We start from the raw sequence: 20101 nt of genomic DNA on the forward strand, positions 1-20101 counted from the left end.
GTTTTTTCCAGGTTTACAAACTTCAAGCCAAAAAACTGAACCCCATAACATTAGACCAATGAAATTTCCGAACGGAAACAAAAAAACGCACCTCACCTGTGTTCTGAGCTGCACGGCATCGGTAGAAAAAACTTCCATCAGGTGATTTTTAAACGCACGACGACGCCAAAAGATAAACTCCCGAGAGAAATAGTTGTGAAAGGAAGGAGGAAGACAGTGAACAATGACTTTCTTGGTCGGCTACTGTTTAGATACAAGCCGTTGTAACGCATTGAGTCTGGGTGAAGGGAGAGCGCGCTAACTCCAGTTGCAACAGAAATCATATAAGCACAGACAGGTTTCCAAAACTCGTGCTTTTTAATTTTTCTTGGCAACAGCGTTACGGGTTAGTCAAAGAAACTTAGAAATGAGCATCAGAAAATAATGACATAATCCTCGTCTTGAACACACGCAGTAATAACGGAAAATGCTGTGCTATTCCCAAAATACCGCTATGCTCCTAAAGGAAGCGCAACATATTTCACCTGTTACACCGTGTGTAATGTGTCTTTCGTTAAAGCCTGTGTAAAGTACATTAGTGTAGACGGCTTAAAGACAACTTATAGACAGGTGCGGCTTATTTATGTTAAAAATAAAAATATTTGTAAAATTCAGTGGGTGCGGCTTATATATGTCCGGAAATTACGGTAAGCTCTTAAACTATTAATCTCTAATAAACTGTACCAAAAAAACATTATAGAACAACTTTGTTGAGACCTTTTTCAGTCAGAGTTTAATTCTTGCATTGATTCATGTCAAGTTATTTCTTGAAACGTTTATTCAAATAGTATCATACTTTTTCCATTCTAAGTCAAATGAAGGGCAAGTACAGAGCGGCAGAAATGTATTCTTTACTGTTGCTTCTTATAAGTGATGGGGCTCTGGGCTGAATGTAAATATATAGCTAATGTAAAGTGCTTTATCTGTGTGCCACCCAACTTAATAGTCCAACTTCAAGAATTTCTTTTGAAACGCTAAACTGCAACCCCACCATTCCCTGAATGTCAATCAGTTTGTTCATTCACAGTGTCCTTGCTCTTCCACTCTGCTGTATGTAGTTTGAGATGCAACTCAGTTGTACACCAAAAAAAAAACAATAATCTGGTGCCAAAGACATCTATGAGCTAGATTGAATAGCAAAGTATTATGGTAATATACAGATTGCAAAGAGACTTTGTGTGTGTGTGTGTGTGTGTGTGTGTGTGTGTGTATGTGTGTATAAAACAAATGAACAAATCTTGAAGCGTGATGTCATCTGGATGATGACAGATTCTGTACTGGGTGCCACAACTACATCTTAACCAGCGTTTTATACTGATCCTCTGACACACACACACACACACACACACACACACACACACACACACACACTATTTGCCCCTACATTAGTAACATTTGACTGGATATATTTACTTAAGCTGTAAATTACTAGGACTGTACATCAATTAAAAATATACAGTACATAAATTAATTTATTTTTATTTTTTGCTTGGCATTTTTTAAAAGTTTTATAAACCAGATAATATTAGGACACAACTTTTCCAGCCATTTTTTAAGCCTGTAATTCTCAAAGTTGACACACAGTGGTACAGGATGTCTTTGAAACAACTCAGAATATGTTTTTGTTTTTATTTTTATGTTTAGATTGTCCACATTGGCTACATTTAGAGTTGATGACAGCTTGGAAAATTCAAGGCATTCTTTCGTCAGATTCACGAGGTCATCACCTTTTTAGTTTACAGGTGTCCATAGTAAATGTTTGACATTTTCTGCCTTCTTAATGTGCTTTAGTCCATCAGTTGTCTTGTGCAAAGGAAAGAGTGTGTACAGAGTGTGTCAATAACCCTATTAGTGCCTCTACAACTACTGTACAAATCTATATTATGTCAAGGAAAAACTAATTTAAGAAAAAGACAGTCCATCATTAGTTTAAGAAATGAAGATCTTTAAAGGACTTTAAATGTATTAAGTGAAGTCACCAAAACCATCAAACATCATGATAAAACAGGCTCTTATGAGGACTGCCCCAGAAACAAAAGACCAAGAAATACCTCTGACTGGAAAGGACAAGTTTATTAAAATTACCAGCCTCAGAAACTGGCAGTTTTGGAGTTCAAGAAGCAGACATTTTTCAACATTCACTGTTTAAAAGAAGACTGCATGGCAACAGCAAAAATGTACAAAGACCTGGGCATTTTTTTAGGGGGAAACAGAGTATTCATTGACAGTAATATAAAAATGTAAACATACTGTAAGTCAGTGTTTCTAGGTCTAGGTAATCAGAGAAGGCCTCACTGGCACTGGTGGTACCATCACTTGTTTTCCAAAAGGACAGTGATCGTGAACACACCACTAGGTTAAAGAAGAGCTATTTGCCTAAGAAGGAGAGTAATCAGATGACCTGGCCTCCACAATCACCCCATCTAAATCCAGTTGAGATGGTATGGGATTAGTTGAACTGATGAGTGAAGGAAAAGCAGCCAACAAGCACTCAAAACCTTTGAAAACTCCTCAAGATTATTGAAAAACCATTCCATGTGACTCTCATAAGGCTGACTGAGAGAGCAAGGGGTTGCAATTTTGAAGAATCAAAAATATAAAACACATTCTGGGTTGTTTAACATGTTTCTGTTTGCTACAAAATTCCATACATGTTCTTTCATAGTTTGGATGTCTTCAGTATTATTGTAAAAGGTTGAAAATAATAAAAATATAAATAAAAACACTGAAGGAGAAGGTGTGTCCAAACTTTTGACTGCCACTGTTCATTATAGATCTACACATATTATTGTAATGTTACCATAATGACCTCAATTCTCTATTCACATATAAAGCCAAAGTAAAGCATTGTACTATTACGTTTGCAGCCTTGATTTGTAAATGATTTGCAGAGCTGACTCTGAATTAAGCATGATCTCTGCATCATCTAGAAAGTAAACAGGCACTTTAGACATATGATGCATTTTAAGCAGTCTAATTATGCATGTGGTGATGAAACAACAACAATACCAACAACAAACACAGAGTGACTGAAAAACTGAGAAACTTTGGGAGATTCAGATGCTACAGAAAGAAGAGTGGAATGTATGAAGTGAAGACAAAAAGCAAATAGATATACTTCTGGTGCTGAATGCAACATGTTCTTGTTTGGGTTTGTGAACACTTGAATAGAGATCGCCTTTCTTTGCTTCAGGAAAATGTTAGATGGTACAGTAGGTAGGTTAGAAATCAATTACTTTTCACAGAAGAAAAAAACAAACAAACAAGGGTAGTTTCTTCAACTATTACTAACAACACAGTTCTACATAGGGGGTCAATGGGGTTTTAAATTCTGTTTATGGAGGTTGTGAGAGACTACATCTCTCTCTCTCTCTCTCTCTCTCTCTCTCGCTCTCTCTTCCTCTCTCTCTATTTGTGGCCTCTCCGTCCTTTTCTGCGTTTGCGTTATTCCAAGCAAATTGACATTTCCCCTGCTTTTTCTAAAGAAAAGGAAATTACTGGGACATTTTGCATCAGAATCGACCGTTTATTTAATATCCGTATATAACTTGATTGCACACTGACCTTTGTATTCAGGGAAAGTTAAGGAGTTTACTTGTAAATCTTTCAAAAAGGAAAGTACCAGAATTGTGATAAAAGAGTAAAACCATTTTGGCTTTTAAGCTCAAATTAGCATGCACAAAAAAGTGCTGTATTTATCAGTGTGCTGTATTTATACACTTCTCAGACTACTGTCTCGTGTTTTGACCACCTGTTCATTTTCTCTTCTGGCCAAAATTATGGATAATGCAAATAATTGACTGAGGAATAATAGCATTAGCCTGTGTAAAGAAGAATCTTGGACTGGATGACAGTTTTTTTGTTTGGTTGATATCAAAAAAGATCATGGCATTATCTTTTAGAAATGAGAGAAGGTCTGTCTGGATGTTTGCTGACAAATGTAACATATTCACATAACTAACTGCTTGTAGGTTGTTTGCTAAGGGTCTTCTGGCTAACAATATGGCATGAATAGGGAAGCAAACCAAATGAGTGACAGAGATATTCTAGGGATGGTTTGTGGATTCTTTACTCCTGTGTCGCATTCTTTTGGGCTGCTTTCACACTTTTACAGTTTAAGATGAGTGTACAGAGATCAATAATATGGGGACTGATGATTTCTAAATAGAGGCCAGAATAGCTTGTGGTATTATAATTTTCAGCATAATGTTTCAATTTGGTATGGTGAATTTTCTGGCACTAACTGTACTAAATTGTATTTAGAATGATTATTGCGGATTATACTCTTAGCCCAAGAGCTTTTAAAAAGATTGTTTAAGATACGGTGATCTGGAGGTGTGTACCAGGCTGTTTTTTAATACCATTACTGCCGACTCATGAAGGATTGCTCAATGTAAGTATCAATGTCTTTTCAATAACACAAATGCCAAGTTAAGAAAAAATTCGACTGACTCCAAGCTAAAATAACAAAATAAAAACACCTAATAAAAGTAAATTCTGGCTCAAAGAAAATAGCCATACAATATACTAGGTAAAAAACTAAATCAAATAAAACACATCCGCCTTTACAATGTTCTCAAGCATGGCCAGCTTTTCTCATCATGTGAGTAAGAGGCCTGAAAAAATCTGATTCCATTGTAGCTCATAAACCTACACTAAATATTCTGTCACATTGCCCATAGAGATAAGCTTTTTAGTGTCATTGCATAAGCAACAGCATTTTGTACAAACAAATATAAAACAAATAGACATGCTTGATTACATGCAACACTAACCACAAACCAACCTGTTAATCATATGAAGGTTGAAATGTCTATCTTGTTTGAGCTATTGTTCAAATCAGGGAAAGTATACGTGCAAATATTGTGGCATACTAATTGCTTTCATAAATCTGTCTGCCTTATTTGCTGGGTATCATCACAGAGCAGATTCATCACTGTCACATAAACCAAACACTACAGCCATGACTAAAATATTGGTATACCTGAACCCTGAAGTCTTACATACTGGGATGGACAGATGGACAAACTGTATGAGAATTGATCATAAACATAAGTGATGAAATTAAAGATATTGCATGTTTAATATGTAGCTTTTGTAACTCATAAGTAGAAAACATGCCACCAGCCATGGGGAAGAAAATGTAAAATTAGAACAGGGCTGAAACATTTTGCATGAATTTTATTTAGATTTAATTCTTAAATGCTCCTTTGAATATTTTCATATTTTAAAAAAAGGGTCAGTAAGCCAGAGAACTAGTGGCAAGAAAAAAAAGGCATGGAACCTTGAGAACAACCAGACCTTGAATGGAATCTATCCTCTGTGGGTAACACCAGTATTATTATGAATCATTACTCTTCCACACTATATGCCACTGAATGCAAAGCCAAGTCAACATTCTCGAGTGAAGTTTAGGCACTAAAAATGGCTGAGACGTTCGGTGTACAAATTTGTGGGAAATTGATATAATCTGTAATTTCTGGTTCATTATATAATAGTAGTAACAGAGTGCCAAACTTGTATCTGTACTTGTAAAGTGCGACCAGATATTTATTTCTGTACTTGTATATGGCTTGCACCAAAAGGAAAATGCATGTTAGTTTAAAAAAAGTTTTATTTCTACAAAAATAAACAAACTAGTATCCTAATTTCAACTACTACAATCTTGACCAGTTGACCAGGCAGTTACTAAGAATAAACAAGAGAGCACTGTAAATACATTGTTATGAACATGTGAGAATGACCTATGATCATTTATATGAGCATCATTTATATATGGATAGGATTGGATATATATATATATATATATATATATATATATATATATATATATATATATATATATATATATGGATGGCTATGGAAGGATAAATTGGTGGCCATGTTTGTAGGCTGTGGTGTGTTCTGGGAATTGGAGTTCTTTATGGATTGGAGCCATGTAAAACTTTCTGGAACACTTTCCACAATAAATTAACAAAGAAACCAAAAATATTGCAGACAGAATTCACATTTGCATTTCTCTGAACATATTTTATTAAAATTTACAAAATGTCACTGCAACTCTATTGATCCTAAAATTAACTGCATTAATGACAATTCGTACTAATAGTCAATGGCATGGGTGATTAGCATTTGTCCGGAACTTTCTTTACACTTATACTGATTTAGTTTTGTCTTGTTTATTCTTTTTAACTACCTTAGATGATATTGTCTAATCCTTGGGTTTGTTTCCCTCGGTATTTAACCCCCCACCTGCACTTGTGTACTTTGCGTCTTGACAAACTGCTAATGTTAACTCTGCTTACCCATGTAAAGGGAATTCTGTTACAACTGTGCTTCAGAAACATATCCAAACTGGTTTGTCAGTGCCAGTGATGGGCAGTTGGACCCTTGGATTCTACTGCCTGAGGTGATGTGATGACAACTAGACTTAAAACTTGTGATTTAAAGGTTTGTCTTGTGTCACAAATCACAACCAAGATTCAAAAATAGAGATGATCTGATGTGATAAGATGTGACAATAATAATGCTGCTTTAGGATGTTTTTGTTCAGATGCCAAGCCAAGAAATTTCTTGGTCTTCTAACACTGTCCACATTACATATGGAGGCATGGCCAAACCTAGCTACTAATATATCTAATGTCTCACCCTTCTGTATGACAGACTTAAATTCTAGGTTTTCTGCATATATTTATTCTGAACTTGCAAAACCATGGCATTATCCATGCATAAAGCTTTAAAACTGTCTATGTACACAAACCTGAGGTGCTTCGTAATGCATAAAGGCACAAGAAGGTTTTTTTCTTTAAATATGATGTCATTCTTGTGCAGTAAAACCGAATGCATTAGCATTTGATGTTAAATATATAGGTGAAGTGTCTGGGCTACTGCTTTAATGCGATATTGCTTGTCTTGTGATATTACAGTTGAAATGTCTGCATATTGCATATTGAGATTTGAAGTGAAGTGATTTGAAGGAGAAGAGAGTTAACTCAATTCAGGTAGAGGTGAATTTTTTTGAATGTGTTCTACGCAATGTAAGATCTGATCTTAAAAATAACAAAAATAACACTACCGCAACATTACCTCACTACCAAACGGTCACTAACTGAAAGTTTTTAAAGGTCACTCTGAGGCCACTGAAGCATACGGTTTATAAATGCTTGGATTCTGTAGAGATTTTGATAATTGATAGTGTTGAATTTTCTATGATACTATATGATTTAGTAGCATCTGGTCAATATATAAACAACTTTGTTCTAAATCTGTGTATGGCTGTCAATTCCCAAGTGCTAATGATGCGGAGAAGGACTAATATTTATGTATCAGAGATATAGGAAGATTTTCTATCAATTTAAAAAATCTGAATTTATTGATTTACACATGTAAGTTGGTCTTCTTTGATTAAAATCAATTTGTACTAAATAATTAAGGTTAATCGATTTATGATTGTTCCCTCAAATCTTTACAATCATTGTACTGATCCAAATAATACGACACTACTCACCTCTTCCCCATGCTGCTGATTTATATGACGTAAAAATAACATTTACCTTAAAAATCTGCAAATCAAAACGATGCATAAACAGAAATCTTTTAGAAACTAATATTTTTAGACCTAGATAACGGATTAAATATTAGTGAAACTACTGAAACATTATTAGACAACAATATTAAGAAAGAAAAAAAAAAACAATCAAACAAAAAAAAAAACACAAAAGCTCTGCGGCCAGTATTAGTAAAAGGAGAAATGTTATAAAAAAACAAAAAAACAACAAAAAAACCAGATATGGTGTAGTAGAATAGTTACTGTATTTGCTTTGTACCATTGCTTTCCAGAGATTAGTTCAGTAAAATATATTAAGATTTATTTGCATTGACTCACAGATGATTTGAGCTTAGGCTGCTTTTACATATGCTGGTTAACTTGTATGTGCATATTCAATAATAAAAAAAAAGATTAATAATCATACACCTTGCTAAGAACCCTATTTATTTAGATTTCCCTCATGGTCTGCTACTCCTTTCCAACTCTTCCACTAGAGGGTGATAAACCAGCAAGCTTAAAGAAGAGTCCTGACTCCTGTAGACTCTTTGCAATTAAAGGAGACGAAATTTGATAGCTAAAAGCTCTTTATGTTTGGTTTACGAAGTATGAACCAATGTTAGAGCAGGAGAGACGGACATGGCAGAAAGCAGTTTTTGAATTGTTTGGTGCCAAGCTTGGTTCTTTGACTCCTGCTTTGATCTAATCTCGGCTGTGTGCTCTCAGGCCAAGCTGTACTCCAAAAGAGCCAAGAGCAGGACAGATAGATAGTTTCAGAGTGAGTGAGAGAGAGAGAGAGAGAGAGAGAGAGAGAGAGAGAGAGAGAGAGAGAGAGAGAGAGAGAGACAGAGAGAGAGAGACAGAGAGAGAGAGAGCGGGGTCACACATTTGAAAATTGGTACTGACAGAAACTGGGGATAGGCAGGGAGAATGACACAGTTTTAAGCTCTGAGGGTGTGGGAATGAGAGCATGTGTGTGTGAGAGAGAGAGAGAGAGAGAGAGAGAGAGAGAGAGAGACCCAGACAGCGACAGAGGAAGAGATGGAGGGTGGAATTGGACACATGCAGATTTGTAGACTGGACTACATGTCTAGGGAACATAAATTTAACATGGATGTGTGTGAGTGCAATTTAATATTCAGGAGAAAATTATAAGGGTCAGGAATAGTGAATGGCAAATAGTTTATGAGGTTGGTACCAGTTTTACTTACTTGGGCTAAAGGTCAAGTCTCTTCATCTACAACTTCTTGGTTGGGTGTCATTGATGCAATTTCAAATCTTTTTTTTTTAAATCATCAAAGTTTTTGGTAAATAAAAACCATCTATGTTACTAATAAGCACTAGAAAGATGGTAACATAATGGTATCCCTTGACATTACTATCAGTACTATGTAAATACAATAAAAACTAAAAAGACCATTACAGACAGTTCTTTATAATAATTTAAACTTTTTTTTGACATTGGAATTGATGTAATAATAATGATATGAGATATGATATTGCCTTTACTGTTTAGTATAGATGAAATAAACCACACTGTATTCAGTAACTCAGTTTCATTGATTAGTCATTCAGGCAATCCTTTAAATTCTGTTTTACATTAGTACAGAAAAACCTCACGCAGTCGACCTTCAAACTTCCTCCTACTCCACTCTCCACATCTTTTGTGATAAAATGTGTGGAGAATGTATGACACATAGAACCAGCCAGGGAGAAATGAACTCTCTATTTGTTTCTTATTGAACTATTAAAGGGTTTTGTGTCATCATGATTAATAATGTTGGCAGATTCAACCTTTAGTATATAAAGATTATTTTATTCATCTTAAGCTTTATCCTGGTGAGATTCATAGTGTATTCCGAGCCGATTATGAGGAGGGAATACACCCTGGATGGAACACCAGACCATGGCAGGACACCTGCACACACATTTGCACCCAGAGGCAATTTAGAGTAAAATTGGCTGCACTTCTGTACTCTGTCAAGGTCTCCTGTACATGCTGCTAATGATCCAATTAGCCAGCAAACTACAGCTGCCATTATCAGAAAAACTTTTTTTTTAATAATATTTTCTAAACCTTTTCCTAATATTCTCATTTTGAATATTGTGACAAATATATATTTATAATATACAGTTGTAAAAGAGTAATGATTTATATAACCAATAATTTTTTCCTTGTCCTTGTCCTCTCTGGCTTGCCAGGAATATACATCAACATTCAGAATTCGGTAAAAAAGATTAGTTATTATTAAAAGTTATTATTAATTTACATATAACACTGAATTAAATTAAATGTATATACAACATTAATCAGATCCCAGAATCCGCAGGTAATTCCAGCTGAAGCACCACCATGCCACTTCCGAAGATTATATCAAAGTTGTGTTGGATGTGAGTGTAAACTTTTAGAAGTGTTTAAAGTAATGTAAAACACTAAGAAATAAATATCAGCAATGTTTTCTTAGAGCTTATACACAAAAACTGACATAAACATTTTTAATCCAACAGGTACCATCTGACATAAACACTGCTTTAATTTTACATTTGGATGTGAAACTGGCATAACACCTGTGCCAAGTGGTAAATTGACTGTATTGTGTGTTAAAGGGCTGATTTGGAGCTGACATTACAACTATAATAACTGTAGCTAATAATAAAATAATGTTGATGATACTGAATGTCAAATGTCAAAACCAACCTCACTCCAAATTAGAGACAGAGAAAATATTCATAACTGTCATCACAATGTCATGGAATTGACGTAAGTGTTCATCAAATTTTTATGAGAGGAATTATACCTCACTTGGCAAGTAATGTCATATCATAACAATTATCGCTCCGTCATATTACTTCTGCACTGAGCTGTGGTCAGTTGTCATGACAATCTAACATAAAATAGCCCAAAATGTATGTTTTTTTTTCCAAGCATTTATGTATTTGGCTTGACTCCAAATTGCCTGCCTTTATGACAGCGGACACCAGACTTTTTTGTAGGTTTATGGCAATTATAAACATTTACAGAGGTCCCATGCATCCTTATAAACACTATGAGAAGCATACCTTTAAAATATTCTGATAATTTTGATCGTTCATTTGCTTGTATTAACCATAATCATTTCTTCTTTTGTTCCTTTCTTCCTTCATTCTTACATTTTAGTAACTACTTTATGCTTTCTAGTTTAGTAATGGATTTTAAACCCCCCAACACAGGAGACACTTCATATGAGGCAGGGACACACCTTGGATGGGACAACAGTTCATAACAGGGCATGGAATACACGCTGATTCCCACCTAGGGGTAATTCAGAAATACTGGCATGTTCTTGGAAATTGTAGGGAAACCAATGAACCCTAAATAAATCCATATGGACATGTGGAGAGCATGCAAGATTTTTTTTATAGACAGCAGCACAAGCTCAGTGGCCTCTGGAACTGTCACATGGCAATGTTTCCCACTGCGCCAACATAATGGGCAACACCCTAATAACCACATATTCATAGATAAATCGATAAATCACATATTTTTTGATGATGGCAACTTGGACATTAAACCAAACCTGGGGAGAAAAATATAAGATAAAACATTCAGCATATCCTGCATCCACTTATTGTCATCTAATGTTAAAGCTGGTATATGTACAGTATATAAGCATTAAGATTTCTGTCATATTTGATGCGGTGATACCATTAGGCCATGGGCCATAACAAGGAGAGGATTATATGGGATTATCACACTGGCCCACAACGGTAAATTAGGTCAACATGATAAGCTTAGTCTCACTTCCACTTAATCCAAAACTAAAGCAACAGGATCTCTGTAATTACTTGCTTTGAATTCTAATAGACGTATGCATACAGTACTGGACATTTATTTGTCTTTTAGTTTGATTATGTATGGTCAAACACACAATGTCAGTTTAATACAGTTCAACAACACTGGTGTTATGTAAGAATAGCAAAGGAAATGGGTATAAATAGGATTAATCTGGAACTGTGTAAAAGTATTCACCCTCTTGGCCTATTGGTTGCATGTCTGGTTGTAGCTGACTGAAAGTAACTCATATAACCAATCTTGACATCTGCGGTGAGCAGTAACACAGCTCAGTATGCATAACACATTATATCAGGCAAATTAGTTACAACAGCAAAAGACTACAAAGGATTTTACTTCTATCAGCCAAAAACAGGAATCTGAGGCTAGAGTGGGCACAGATTTTTTCAATCCTCCACAGTCCAGTTTTAGTGTCAGTAATTGCATGGATAAGCAGGTGTTTCTAACAAAGAAGATAGTCAATATATAATCCCAATTATGGCTGTAACACCAAAAACTGATGAAACGGGTTGTAAATATTTCTGGGATGCACTGCTTAGAAAAGACTTTAAAGAGATGAACACTACAGCTGGACAATTCGGACAACACAAATGTCTTGGCACCATAATGAAGCCCATGACCTTTTCATTTCGAAGATTAACTCGGACTACAATATAAAATTGAGACAAAAAAGGAGAGGAGGCATAAAACCCCATGTTCACTGTTTAGTAAAAAATGAGATTTTATTTCATGGTGTCTACCATCTGTTGTGCTGTGCTGTTACAGAGCGACGGCTGCGAGTGCAGATGCTGTCCAACGACAGGGCACAGGGCGAATGCCCCAGTCTGCACGTGTCCGTCTAAAAATATCTCCTCTCCAAGCCATTAATGGCCTCTCATATACACATTGCATGAAGAGCAGTGATGGAAAGGGTGTTGGCAATCAAAAACTAGCTATAAAACAAAAACTGAACATTGGTTCAGTAAGAGTGCTAAATTGGAAGTGCTAAAACTCTGTCAAGGTCTTTCTGTATATGTATATTATCCAATTATCACTCCATTTACTAGCCAGTGAACAGTTTCTTCAGCCACTATTCCTGGTAAGACATCTTTGTTGTACCTACAGAAGCAAAATTTCTTATCTTGTTTTCTGCTTCTTTTTCCTGCAGGCAGTAGGCGAGTGAGATGGGCGTTCGTCTAGGCCTCCTGAGCGATGCTCTCTGGCCGCCACTGCTGTTGTTGCTGTTGCTCTGTGCTTGGCACTGCTGCTGGGGCCGGCCATTCACGATGCCTGATCCTACTGTAAATGTAGCTGTAGTGTTCAGTGGCTCTGCCTACCAGGTGGAGATTAAAGGGCGTCTGAGCCGGGAGAACTTCCTGGACCTACCTCTGGAAGTAAACCCCATTACAGTGCTGGTGAATGACAGCAATCCACGGGCACTGTTGACTCGCATCTGTGACACACTAGCTGCTAACCGTGTGCATGGTGTGGTCTTTGAGGACAACATTGGCTCTGAGGCTGTGGCACAGATCCTGGACTTTATCTCAACGCAGACATCCGTACCCATTGTAGGCATCAGCGGTGGGTCTGCTGTGGTCTTACCATACAAGGTCAGAGTTTGATACTGATGACATTGTACATGTGGTATATTTTCTATGAGTCAGTAAAGTCAAACTTCTGAGATAGAGGGCATATTTTTTCACTGTAGCATAGGATGTTTTAAAAGTAGATTAAATGTAGCTGAAAATCTGATGCAAACTAAAAATAAAGTATGCTTATATTTAATTATTATTAAACATAAAAAACTGTCACTGCAAACTTGGGAAAATACCTGGGAAACAAAGTAGATATAGAACTGCAAGTGCTGTCTGCAAGCTTTGTGAATTCTGACTGTGACAGTTCTTCAGAGTTTTACCACTTCAATTATATACGTGTGTGATATATCATGACACACTGAACCACTGCTAGTTCCCAAAATATAGCCAAGCTAGCACCCTGAAGTCAAATTTGACCACCACAAACATGACCAGACCATTACTAAGGCTGCTACCACATGCTCATGCTGCACATACTTTGTCCCTCGGATTTCATATCTTGCTGTTATGTTTTGAACTTTTACTTTTTTTTGTGGGATCCCGTGGAATTCCATATAATGAACCTTTCTGGCAAGCTTTCAAAAAAGAAAAAGGTCTGTTTAAAACAAATAATCTTACCATTCCTAATAATGCTTTCATACTCAGTTACATCCGTACAAGCAAAATGTAGACATAATAGAGTGAGATGTCTGTGGCTCCCAGAGAGCCAGGCAAAATGTCCAATTTGAGAAAACCCACCATCCAGCACATTGCTGGGATAATTAGAATGATAATTAACAGAGTCATGACTGTCATTATCGTTAACATTCTGAGCTGGTCAGCCCTTCTTTAGTGACTTTTGGCACTGGGATAAGAACTCACATGGATACAGATAAATGTCCTCTGCTGTTTCTCACTATGTGTTCTTGTGCAAATATTTTAAACAAATTAGGTGCATCATATGCTAACAGCAAGACTGTAATCATATCATCTCCTTCAGTCAGAAAACTCAGATACGAGGACAAATTAAAACCACAAATTCCATTAGGAATGTAAGAGAATAGGCTCATAGCGTCTGAAGATAATAGGAACGTCAAAAAAAAGAAAATTAATATGTGGCCATTGAGAAGCTCCTAATGAGAACTTCAGCTCAGTGCATACTTTATAACACTTCAGTTTCCCTTCCACACAAGCACTACTATGAATCACATAAGTGATTCTGCTTCAGTGAACAATTCATTTTAAAAGTCAGAATTGCTAATAAAAAGGAGACATTTGTAAAACAGACCCATGTGGAACTGTCCTCAGAGCTCCATAAGATGGAAAATTATGAGCTTTGTGCAGGTCTCAGCTTCAGGGCCAGATTTTAATTACAATAAAATAAGTGCCCTCACAGATTACTTTCCTCTGAGTGGTAATGTGTGTCTCCTTAGAATATGAGCAGTCAGAGTGAAACTAAGCAACTCTAGCAGCTACTCGTGGAGTAGAAAATAAAAATGCTCACTGTTCTACACATCTCAGTATTTTACTGATAATCCCATACAAGCTGTGAAGAGAATGTGCAAACACAAAAAAAAACCCCAGCTTGTTTTGAAGGTCCATCTGTTAACCTAAAGTCATATATTGTTTCTGTCTAGTGTTTCTATGTAAATATTTGTTCAAGTCAAAACTTGAACAAATAGTGAATATTTGTTCACTCAAAACTCACTGGAATGTGTGTGAAGGTGAAAAGACTTTTTAACAATTGCATGAGATTTCCAGTACATTTAATAGGATTAACAAAAGATAAGACAAGATAAAATGCGATAAAATACAATAGGAACGATATGATAGAGGAATTTATCGGTCAATTGATCTGCTGGACAATAACCAATACATATTCAGACATGGGAGTTAGAGGGAATTGGACATTACGGTCTCCACAACTTCATTAGATCCTAACAGATGCTTGGGTAATAACACTCTCGCCACATTCCTCCATATGTTACTCAAGTTTACTCCCCTGTTCAATAGCAAAATGGATTTTGGAGCTTTGAAAGGGAGTTTGGGCATCTGTTTTGTCTCTCTGAGGCCATGAAGTGTAATTTGCAGTGTTATATCCCTCCCCGAGGTCATGTGGCATATAATTATCCAATTTTTTTTACAATCAAAATTGTTAACAACTCATAACAAATTACAAATAAATAATGTATTACCTTCTTATGTAAAAGGACAATGTCTTAAACTGTCACATGTCCTTTGTGTTGTCACGTGTTACTAGTCAGAACAAATTTTGTATTTACTGACTTTTTTATAACAAAAATGTTTTTTGATTATAAAAACAGATTATACAGCTAAATGAAATGTCTAAGGTTACTCTGTATTTCTTTTTGGAATGTCACGGCTTTAAATTCAAAATACAGATATGATCTTCTACACAGGGGCAAAATCAATAATACTTCTTGTAAATTCATCAAGATCAGCACCACTTGAATGTCAAAGGGTGAGGCAGAAACAAATGCACATCTAATTAGTTTTACTTTCATTGAAAGAGTGGTAGAAAAATCCACAAAGACACGCAGGATCAAAGTAAAGCAAACAAACAAACAACAACAACAACAACCAAAAAACGGGCTAAGGGTCAGGCAATCAACAAATAGTACAGCATAACAAATCCTGATTATATAAAAAGTAAAAAAACAGAACAAGTAAGTTGCAGAGTGAGCTCTACTGAGTGTAAAGTTGCATTGTGCTAGTGAATGGGAATCTTTTTCATTGTGTGTGCATGTGTGTCTGTGTGTAAAATTGGGTACAGGTAAAATTTATTTGAAGTCTTGGGATTAAGATCGTGTAGTGGGGATGGGTTCTAAGAAATGTAGTCTGGAAACATACCTACCTACCTACCTACCTACCTACCTACCTACCTACCTACCTACCTAAACCCACAACACAAACAAATGTCAATAAAATCATGCATTTACTTAGTTTTGCATATCGCTAACAATATTATGGTTTAGTAGTGATTTGTGTGGTATTAATAAATATTAATCATTTATAAACTAATGCAGTAAAGAACTTTAATCAAGGTTTTCCTAATGTAAAGTTTTATCATTAATAATTAATAATAATAAATTAATAATTTACTTTTTAAATTCAACTGGTACTGTGTTCTACTTTAAAGGTTTATTAATTATAATAGCTTCTGTAAATAAACCAATACTGCTTGTGGCTTTGTCGTTAAAAATATTTTACTGCCAGTTGGCTGCTTTTAATTCACAGTTAGTGCTGATACTTTACCTGAGCATGTAGGCTGGGTGTGATATTGGTTTACAGAATTAAGGAAGAGATTTTAATTCAGCTGCTTGCAAATTCACAGTAATGGCTGCTTTAAAGTTTTAAAAAATGGATGACTTATTTTGTATTTTTGTGTGATGTGACATCAGAGACTATGTTTTCTGACCTGTCACTTGAGTTTTGATGAACTGCCACCATTGCCTGTGAAGTCTACAGATTTCTTAAAGTTGACATTTTAAATGGCTGTCATTATTATTAGATACCTATTTACACAATAAATCACATAACTGACCTGGCAGACCTTTACAATACAGCAACAGTCATGCTGTGCTGATGGCACACAGTTTACATTGTGTTGAGTTGGCAGAGACGGACCGAGCTTGTAAGTGTTTGAGCAACCAAGGTCGATGTTCAAAGATACAGCTTATGTGGCACAGTTCTCATTAATGCCCACTATGGCAGAGCCTAATGGCACCATGACAGCTGTCTCAGGTTCAGGCTGATTAAATACCCTTTCTCACTGAGTGCCACCCTGCTGCTCAGCTTGCCAATTGTACAGGAGAAAACATGATAAAAAATCCACCCTGATCTGTATCAAACAATAACCTTGACTTCCCTCAGTACTATAATTGGTCTAATTTAGTTAGCTAATTGTGCATAATAATTAAATAATTATCCAATAATTTATTTTAATTCACTTCCATTGTCCTCAAAGAATTAGTGGCGACTCATTGTGATTCTACTAATTCCTTAGCACAACATTCTACAGAGTGTCTCTAAATGTTTGAATGATATGGCCACATCTATTAAACAATGACTCAGTATATGATGACTCAATATATCCATGTTTGATTTAAGCAGTACTGCCCAAAGTACTGTCGCTTCAGTCAATAGCAAATAATGAGCATTAGCACTTATGTCTTATTCATATTATTTAAACAATGTTTAAAATTTTTGTTTGCAGTGACTTCACTCTGTCTGCTTCAGTTTGTTTAATATATCACAGGTAATGACTGATTAGATGGCAGGCAGTAGGCAATGCTATTCTCCCAACATTGCCATTTTATAGACTATCACATGATTACCACAGGCCTGCGCTGGTAAATAGAAGCAAAGCAAAATTAGGATAGTAACCCATTTTATCTTGGGAATATTGGGCTCAGTTAATATTCAGATTAGGGCAATAACAAAATGAAATCATTGCCAGGTTTATGCTCATGCTTAGCTGGGAGAGTCATAGAGAGTCAAAGAGAGAGCAAGAAATGTCGTCCGTTGTCTTTTAAGAGAATGCAATTTGTGAAGTTTCAGACACTGTTCTTAAAAATATTATCTTATTAGTTATAAATCGCAATCCAGATTAGCAAGGAAACGTTAAAACATTTAAACATGTTCTGTCTATCAGATCTAATCAGAGCAAGTGTCCATGGAGCTGCTCTGAAATGAGAATGAAATCAAAGCACATTCTTTATTGCCAGGCAATCATGGATTGATGCATTACTCATGTCACTGGCTGCCCTGACAGGGAATAAATCAATGATAGTAATAATTTTTGAGAAGCAGGCACTGGGGATGTCACCATAGAAGATGGGGCAGTGTAATAAATGCAGCATTTTATAAGTGAAGGACATAATAATGCAAACACCTTTTCTCTTCGTTAGTATATATATATATATATATATATATATATATATATATATATATATATATATATATATCATTAACTGATATATATCTAGTCATTAACTGAAACAGGAACTACTGTGTTGGAGGCTTAAAATTGGCTGAGGCACAGTTTCATGTCACAGGTCACACAAAATGGCAAGCCTGAGCACACAATAACAAGACACAAGGTGCATCACTAAGGTCTCTCTAATGCAAATATTTCCAGATGTTTTAAATTTTAAGATGTAATGTTCTTTTTGAAAAAACAACGAAACAGGCAATGTTGGGAGACATAACTGCAGTGGTCGGCCAAAAAAACTTAATGCAGCAAATAAAAGACACGTCATGCTTACTTCCTCTTGACATATAATATGGAGTGGACAGATGAGTCAAGATTGTTTGCAGAAGGGCTGGAGAGCAGAACAATAATGGGTGTCTGCAGGCAACAGTGAAGCATGTTGAATGTTTCCTCCAAGTTTGGGACTGCACTTCTGCAAATGGAGCTTGTCAGGATTAATGGTGTCCTCAATGCTAAGAAATACAGGCAGATCCTTCTCCATCATGCAATACCACCAGGGAGGTGTTTGATTGGCCCCTAAATGTATTCTGCAGCGAAACAGTTACCCTAAACATACAGCCAATGTCATTAAAACTATATACAGCATAGAGAAGAAAAAGGAGTCTTGAAAGCAATAGTTTTGCACCCCACAGAGTCCTGATCTCAACATAAACAAGTGTTTCTGGGATTACTTGAAGAGACAGAAGAATTTGAGGCAGTCTTCATCTAAAGAAGATATGTGGTTAGTTCTCCAAGATGTTTGGAACAGCCTACCTGACAAATTAATTCAGAAACTGTGCCTAGAAGTGCAATTGTACTTAAAAGTGATGCTGTTTTGCAGGCAATTTGTGGTGGTCAAACCAAAAACTGATTTGATGTTGATGTTCTACTTTGTTCATTTAATTTCCTTTTTGTTAATTTATAAAAACAAACTATTAACATTTCTAATTTTACATAAACATGTATGTATATGTATGTTTACATTTCAATTTTTTTAAAGATTGAAACATTTACAGTTCACTTGTCAACAGAGATTTTATGACCCAGTTTATGTTCAGTTTTGTTTCTGAATTGAACCTTTGCCTTTTTTATTTGCCCAATTTTCTCTTATTGTTCTGCTTCACATTTTTGCATTTCCATATGTAGAGAATTTATTAGATTTGAGCTTCACTTTTTCTCCTCAGTAGTCACTGTGACCAATCTGCAGCAGACTGTAACTTTTCTGATGCTTTTAAAGAGAGCAATTTCTTTTTGCATATTCTATTATCTCTGAGCATTGACCTATTCCGGTTGAATTTTCACTTCATTGGATTTTTACACTCAAAATTAAAGGTTAGGTCTTCAGGACAGACACTTTTCAAGGAAAGACTGCGGGTAAAATGAAGTTTATATACAAAGTTTATATATCTATAGACAGACAGACAAACAAACAGACAGACAGACAGACAGACAGACAGACAGACAGACAGATAGACAGATAGATAGATAGATAGATAGATAGATAGATAGATAGATAGATAGATAGATAGATAGATAGATTTTATTAAGCTCTTCTTATAGCTGTGTATCACACATTCTCAGCAAGAGCCATTTTCCATCCAACTACTGGTATTTTTCTTGAGATGGGCAAAAACTCTACTAACTCTGGTAACTCTACATAGACACTAACTCAAACCATAAATCCTGGAACAATAAGGCATCAATGCTACCCACAGTTAAGCCACCCTATTAAAAATATTAAGTTTTAAATAATACTGTCTTTTTAAAACAGATCTTGTAATGACTATTTTAATTGAAGTATTAACAAATTTATTAGACCTTCGAGAATAATCCACATAATTGAAATGTAACTGGGCATGATTACAGACACAATGCAATTGCTATTTTGAGTCACTCTTCTAATATGCCCTTAAAGTGTTTCATATTTAGGCCAAAGATCAGTCAGTGAGAAAAGCTTTGTGATTTTTGGAGCATTGAAAGGGGTCATTGCATACCGGGTGGAATAAACCAGAACATCTCTCATTTCCAGTTACATGAGCAGGCTTAACCTACTTTCACAATGCTCCAAACATTCTCTTTGAAGGACACCAGACCATGACAGCAAAACAGCATTATTTGTAATGCTGTGAAGCATTGTG

General features: G+C 35.8%; 1 protein-coding gene across 1 annotated transcript in view; it reads left to right on the forward strand.

The window, feature by feature from the left end:
* Positions 1–20101, forward strand: part of grin2ca (glutamate receptor, ionotropic, N-methyl D-aspartate 2Ca) — a 52175-nt gene that overhangs the window by 4954 nt on the left and 27120 nt on the right. Inside the window, exon 3 of the mRNA XM_046866763.1 lies at positions 12565–13006. Coding sequence (XP_046722719.1) covers positions 12581–13006 — 426 coding nt within the window. The 5' untranslated portion in view covers positions 12565–12580. The remainder of the gene's footprint in view (positions 1–12564; positions 13007–20101) is intronic.

Source organism: Silurus meridionalis, chromosome 14 (genome assembly GCF_014805685.1).
Source record: "Silurus meridionalis isolate SWU-2019-XX chromosome 14, ASM1480568v1, whole genome shotgun sequence".
NCBI classification, from domain to species: Eukaryota; Metazoa; Chordata; class Actinopteri; order Siluriformes; family Siluridae; genus Silurus; species Silurus meridionalis.